We start from the raw sequence: 5,855 nt of genomic DNA, 5'->3' as shown, positions 1-5,855 counted from the left end.
GTCAGCTCTAGTTTGGACTGCAGACCTGCTCTGGAGACTGGTATCAAACCGCTCTGGTGCTCCTCAAGTCCTTGTCTCAGGTAAAAGCACCAGCAATACAGTGAATATAAACTGATGCATCCAGGTAACCACCAAAACACTCACTGTCTGAGCACCAGCACCCATCACACCTAATAATCAGAAAGGTTTTTTAAAATAAAAATACTTAACATTTATTCACCTTTGAAGTCACCATAGTAAAATTGTACACATTGTGAGTAACCCAGGAACATTATTCAAAAGCTATCAGAAACATAAGGCAATTTGTACAACCACTGAAAGAAATACACAGCATTTGGAAACAGAGTGAAATATTACTAAAACAAGACAATGCTTGATACACACTAGAGTGACAAGAACCAGCATTAAGTTTTAAACAAAAATAAAGATGTCATGGCTACAAGTATTATACAGTGATAAATACTTCAAAAATATATTAAGATATATGGAAATTCTCACTTTGTAAGGGAAATCCAGAGAAATTCCAGCCTTCACTGGATTTCAATATACCAATTAAGGTTTAATATTTAAATTCTTTTCCTTTCAGTAGGAATCAGTACTGCAGCCATTACCGTCCTGTATCGATACTTACCTTCTTGTAGTGTAATGAATTCAGCCTTATGTTACATTAAGCCCTAATGCTTCTAGCATCACAGGCACCTGCCCTAAATCAACAAATGAGTTGCCTTTTGATTACAAGTGCTGTGCACCACGTTTGAAGCCATAAACCACGTTAGGTCACAGTCAAGGTTCGCCCAATTACAGCATTAATGAACGCGGGTTCCAAACTTGCCTCCACGCAAATGAGACGCCTTGAACAGAGGGTTGAGTAGCAAGCCCACCATAATGTTTTCCTAGCATAACACCAAGCACTCAGAAGTTACAGTACATGAACCATGCTAAAGTTTAGGTTACACCTTCAAAAAAGAAAGTCCAGAGGATGTTTGGAGACAAGGGGTTTTGAGCATGCACAAATAGTGCTCTAGTACACATCTGTCTGTGCCGTCACTGGGCAGTGAGTGAAGCAGTTTATAGCCAAGGATTTGGTGAGGCAGTTTTCTGAGCCAGTTTAAAAATATAGACTTCTTCTTAGAGGGTCTGTTCTATAGAAAATAAAGTGAAATCTGGTAAACTGTCAGTTTTGAGAGTACTTTCCCTGGGCAAGCTGCGTCCGTGGGCCTACCGCACCAGGAGGAAGGCCAGCCCCGCCATGCCGATGCCCGCCGCCGCCGCCACGATGGCGTTGCCGATGGTGCTGCTCTGCTCTGCCTCCGAGCCCGGCCGGCCGAAGAACCGACAGAAGCCATCCTGCAACACAACAGAAAGGACACTCAGTCGCTTAGCTCGCAGTTAACTGGGTTTCTTGAGCAAACCTTTGCGTTTCACCCTCCCAGCTCAGCCTCTGTCAGCTGCAGAAGTCTCTGTTCCAGTCATGGAAGTCCAAACCCACTGCCTTGGGCACAGGCAGAAACATTTTATTTTGTGAGAGCTTTTGCACTAGGCAACAGAAAGGAGTAGCTACAAGTGCTTGCATACTCACCTCAGGAGACAATTGGACACCTCCTATTGAGATGCTGAGTGTGTCACTACATATTTTTGCCCTTTTAGGCAAGTTTCTGATGGAAGTTGCCAGCACTGTTTCTCCTACTTTAAGTTTCAGAAAGCGTGTAAAACACAGGATATGGAAATTTCCACTTTTAAGACAGGAGGCCAAAGCCAGTCCCATCTCGGTGGATGTGGGACTGATTACACACTCTCTTGGAAAGGCTGGGTGGACACTGCTCAGAGCTGACCTATGACAGAGCAAAGCTGGCAGCTGCTCTCACAGATCATTGTGATAATCAGAAGTGGCAGCAATACAACTCCAGATGGTCGTGTTTGAACTCTGCTCCGCAGATGTCTATGTAAACAAGTTATACTCTTAATTTCTTCCGGAACTTTGTTCTTTACACTTTGATTTGTGTGAACAGGCAATATGATTTTGCCAGTTTTGCCAAGTGACAGTGTTCTCCGCAGCCACTGTTCTGAGCGGTCAGATGGACCAGTGACCACTGGAAAACCAAGTTCATTCTGGTCTCTGGAAAAGTCAACGAAACCAGTGGCTACTTCCCCTCCTTTCTATTTTTAGCGCTTATTTGTACTGACAAAGTATTCCACTAGGACTGGAAATAGGAAATGAGCAGTTTTGTGGAATAGCTGACATTTTGCTCAGAAACGCAGGCAGAGCTGCACCAACGCCTTAAAAGCTGTACCTGCAAGTGTGCATCTCTCAGGGCAGACAAATGCCCACACCTTCCTCCCCAGGCCCGACCTGACCGGCTTCGGCACGGACAGAACAGGAGCCGCAGGTCTGGAGGGTGGGTGCCTTCATACAGGCATGCTTAAGAACAGGCACAGGTTTGTGCTCACACCTGGGAGAGGACCTGTGCCAGCCTGCTCGCCGAAAGCCACAGGCTGTGCACCCGAGGGGAAGGCAAACCTCGCTCCCTCGCCCAGCAGCATCACTCCTGCGGGATCAGGAGGCTGCATCCCAACGGGGCCACGCGGGGCACCCGGAGCGAGCTGCCTACGCTGCAGAACCGGGGGCGCGGAGGCACCCCAATGGCCCAGCGGCCACCCACCGTGTGTGGCGATGGCCAGCAGCCCCTAGGGACACACCGCGTGTGGCGATGGCCAGCAGCCCCTAGGGACACACCGTGTGTGGCGATGGCCAGCAGCCCCTAGGGACACACCGCGTGTGGCGATGGCCAGCAGCCCCTAGGGACACACCGCGTGTGGCGATGGCCAGCAGCGCCCGGGTGCACGCCCATCGCCGGCAGTACCGCGGGCATGTCTCCCCCCGGGACGAGCCGCTGCACAGAGCCGGGGGCTGCCCTGTCCCGCTAACCGGGGACGGGGTGAGGGTCCCGGCACCCGCCCCAGGCCGCTCCCGCCGCCCCGTCCCCGCTCACCCATCCTCCGTGCGCCTCCAGCCACTCGCCGCGCTCCTCGGCCAGGTAGGCGGCCAGGTGAGCGGCCAGGCAGCGCGGCCCGTCGCTGCAGCCCCGCTCGGCCAGCGCGGCCGCCAGCGTGCCGGCGAACACCACGAGCGCCAGCAGCCGGCCCCAGTTGAGGCCGCCGTCGGCCTCCAGCTGCGCCGCCACCCTGCCCAGCAGCGCGGCCGCCTCCCGCGGCTCGGCCCGCGCCAGCGGCGCGCAGGAGCGGAAGAAGGGCCGCTCCTGCCGCTCCAGCTCGGCCGCCGCCCGCCGCAGCGTGCCCGCCGTGGGGCTGGAGGGCAGCGCGGCGCTGCCGGCGCGGTGCTGGAAGTAATCCTCCAGCAGCAGCGCCGTCTCCTCCTTCAGCGAGCGCGGCATGGCGGCTGCCCACGGCGGCGGCCCCGCAGCAGCAGCTGCCGCCGACTAAGAGGCGGGGCGGCCCCTCCGCCCGGCCCGCCCCGGCCCAGCCCGGCCCGGCCCGCCCCGGCCCGCCCCGGGCGCTCCCCTCCTCCGGGGCGGGGCCAAACGGGCCCGTTCCCATCGGGAGGGGACCGCCCGCATCCCTGGAAAGGCACCTGCGGCAGATTGCTGCGGGCCTCGCCGGCCAGCCGAGGGACTTATCGGCTGCTGGCTGTCAATTGCTTGTTTTAATTCCTTTTGGCTTTTTTGTTCCACATTAGTGGCCCGCCCGAACCTGTATTCTTTTCATCAAAGGAGATACAGATTTTTCAGGGTCATGGGGTGAGTTTTTTACTCAACAGATGCAGTGGCCTTTGCTTTTTCCTGAGCATATAGGCAAAATATAGGATTAGGACCAGCATGGTGTGAAGTCGGGCCCTCCACGGTGTTAAATAAAGCGGCTGAGAACAGCGCTGGCCAAGGGTGTCATTTGCAGAGCACACGGAGCTGCCCGGCGGGACCCCTGCCCTGCGCCCCTCCGTGCCGGGGCAGCTCCGAGCATCAGCTGCTGCCCAGCCCGTCGGGACTGCCCCAAACACCGCCCCAGGCGCGGTGCGGGCCCGGCACAGGTACACGGCACAGGGCACACCGAGCCTGTGTGTCCCGCTCAGTGCCCTTTGCAGGTGAGGTGCTGAAGGTGGCCTGTGGAGGTGGCTGTGACCGCGCTGGCACAGCCCAGCCCTGCTGTGCCCTGCTGGCAGAGGCACTGCCGCAGCCTCTGGCACCGCGGCCACCCTCACCTCTCGTCCCACAGCCGGCTCAAGGTGCCCAACGCATCAGCACAGGACTGCTTGGCTTCACTCCATCTGTCTTGAGATACAGCTGTCTCCATGTTACATCCCCATTAGAAAATCTAAAAATAGGTGCTTGGAATCGACACCGTTGCAATTTCTCAGATCGCTATCAAGAACTGGCCGGATCCCTTAGAGTCCCTCCTAAGGCGAACTTGAGTTCTACATCCCCGTTCTTGGCTTTTGTTTTGTTTTGAAGCAGGGAAATAGAGTCTGTTTATGTGTTAGAGCAGTGGCTGGAATGAGATCTGTACTTTTCACAAGAGTTTTTACACACATGCTTTTAAAACTATTTTTCCTTATGATTGTTAATCCTGGAGCAGGAATTTCCTATTGCATTCCTCACAGCAGGAGTGCAAGAGGGAGAGGCTGCTCTTTCTCTAGCAATATCCTTTTCCACCCTTCCTGTTTATATAGCATTTTTGTTTAACAGGACAGGCCCCAGCTACAGCTCCCTTCTCTCCACACGTTTATGGAATAGAGGCGTTTCTGACACAAATAGCTTGACATACCAGCAGGGAAATCTCGAAACCATGGGTTTTCCAAAGGCTCCCTGGACAGCCTTTAGTGAGCAAAAAACACAATGGGTACTTCAGTGTCCTGTTCCTCCAAGTGTCATTTATCTGATGGGAAGTTGAGGCCCATCCTGGTTGATGTTTTCACCATTACCTCAGGAACAAAGAGGTGATTTTTACAGGTGGCAAGCCCATGCACCCCCACACAAAAGTCCAAAGACAGTGGCCCTGAAGTGCAAAACCCACATTTCTTCGTGCAAGAGCAGAAGTGTAAGATGCAATGTCAGACTCATTCTCACTGGATCTGGTGACAGTTTGGGCACTGATGTCACTCAAAACAAGCTGGCTCAGCACTTTCCCCAGGCCCTCAGAAGAGGGGAAATGAAACAATGCACCTAAATTAAGAAGGTGCTTTTTTTCAGTGACTAAACTGAGCACTTCCACAAGCCACCTTCAGGCTGACCATAAAACCTACACTGAAGTCGAGAGGACAGCTGGCCACAGCTCAGTTCTGTCCTGACAAGGCAGAAAGCTGAACTGCTGCACCTCCAGGTGATCTGCACATCTGGTTTGCCCAAAAAGCCACAGCCTGGGCCCTCAACAGAATTTCAGTGCCCGGCTTTTCACTGGCACCCTGCTGCAACCCAAGGAACCCCCACAAAACACATACCCTGCATTTTCCAGTTCCTTCCTGGGTATCCAACAAGGATCTGGAAAGAAAACATTACATTAGCTGGGATCCTTCTGAGCAGGAACACAATCTGAGTTCTCGCCTCCTGAATGCAGGGGGAACTGAGATGGCATTTCAAGCACTTCCATGGGCTGCTCACTCTCGTTTGCTGTGGTTCACCTTGGGTATTTCCAGAAGATATTCCAGAAGCAATTTTCTGTTAGATCTGGATTTTACCTGAGATTTTTGCAGGAGAAATCATTAAAAAAACTGTGTGGTGCAAAAAGTGAATGTCAAAAAAAGCAAAAAACCAAATAGGTACCATTATAAATACCTAAGCAATGGGAAGAATTACTACATACATGTTCTCAATATGTAAAATACAATTTATTGTATTTAGGCTGTT

At 52.8% G+C, this 5,855-nt stretch overlaps 1 protein-coding gene across 1 annotated transcript; it reads right to left on the bottom strand.

Annotated features, from left to right (window-relative positions):
- Window positions 1-223: 223 nt before the first annotated feature.
- On the bottom strand, window positions 224-3,452 carry BCL2L10 (BCL2 like 10). The gene is made up of 2 exons (XM_084213630.1): window positions 2,991-3,452; window positions 224-1,347 (listed from the first exon to the last, which is right to left on the bottom strand). The coding sequence occupies exons 1-2, from the start codon at window positions 3,390-3,392 to the stop codon at window positions 1,219-1,221; spliced, it is 531 nt and encodes a 176-aa protein (XP_084069756.1). The 5' UTR covers window positions 3,393-3,452; the 3' UTR covers window positions 224-1,218.
- Between the last annotated feature and the right edge of the window lie 2,403 nt (window positions 3,453-5,855).

Source organism: Fringilla coelebs (genome assembly GCF_963513975.1).
Source record: "Fringilla coelebs genome assembly, chromosome: 12".
Taxonomy (NCBI): domain Eukaryota; kingdom Metazoa; phylum Chordata; class Aves; order Passeriformes; family Fringillidae; genus Fringilla; species Fringilla coelebs.
Note: the sequence above shows the minus strand (reverse complement) of the source record. Positions and strands in the feature narration are given on the sequence as shown.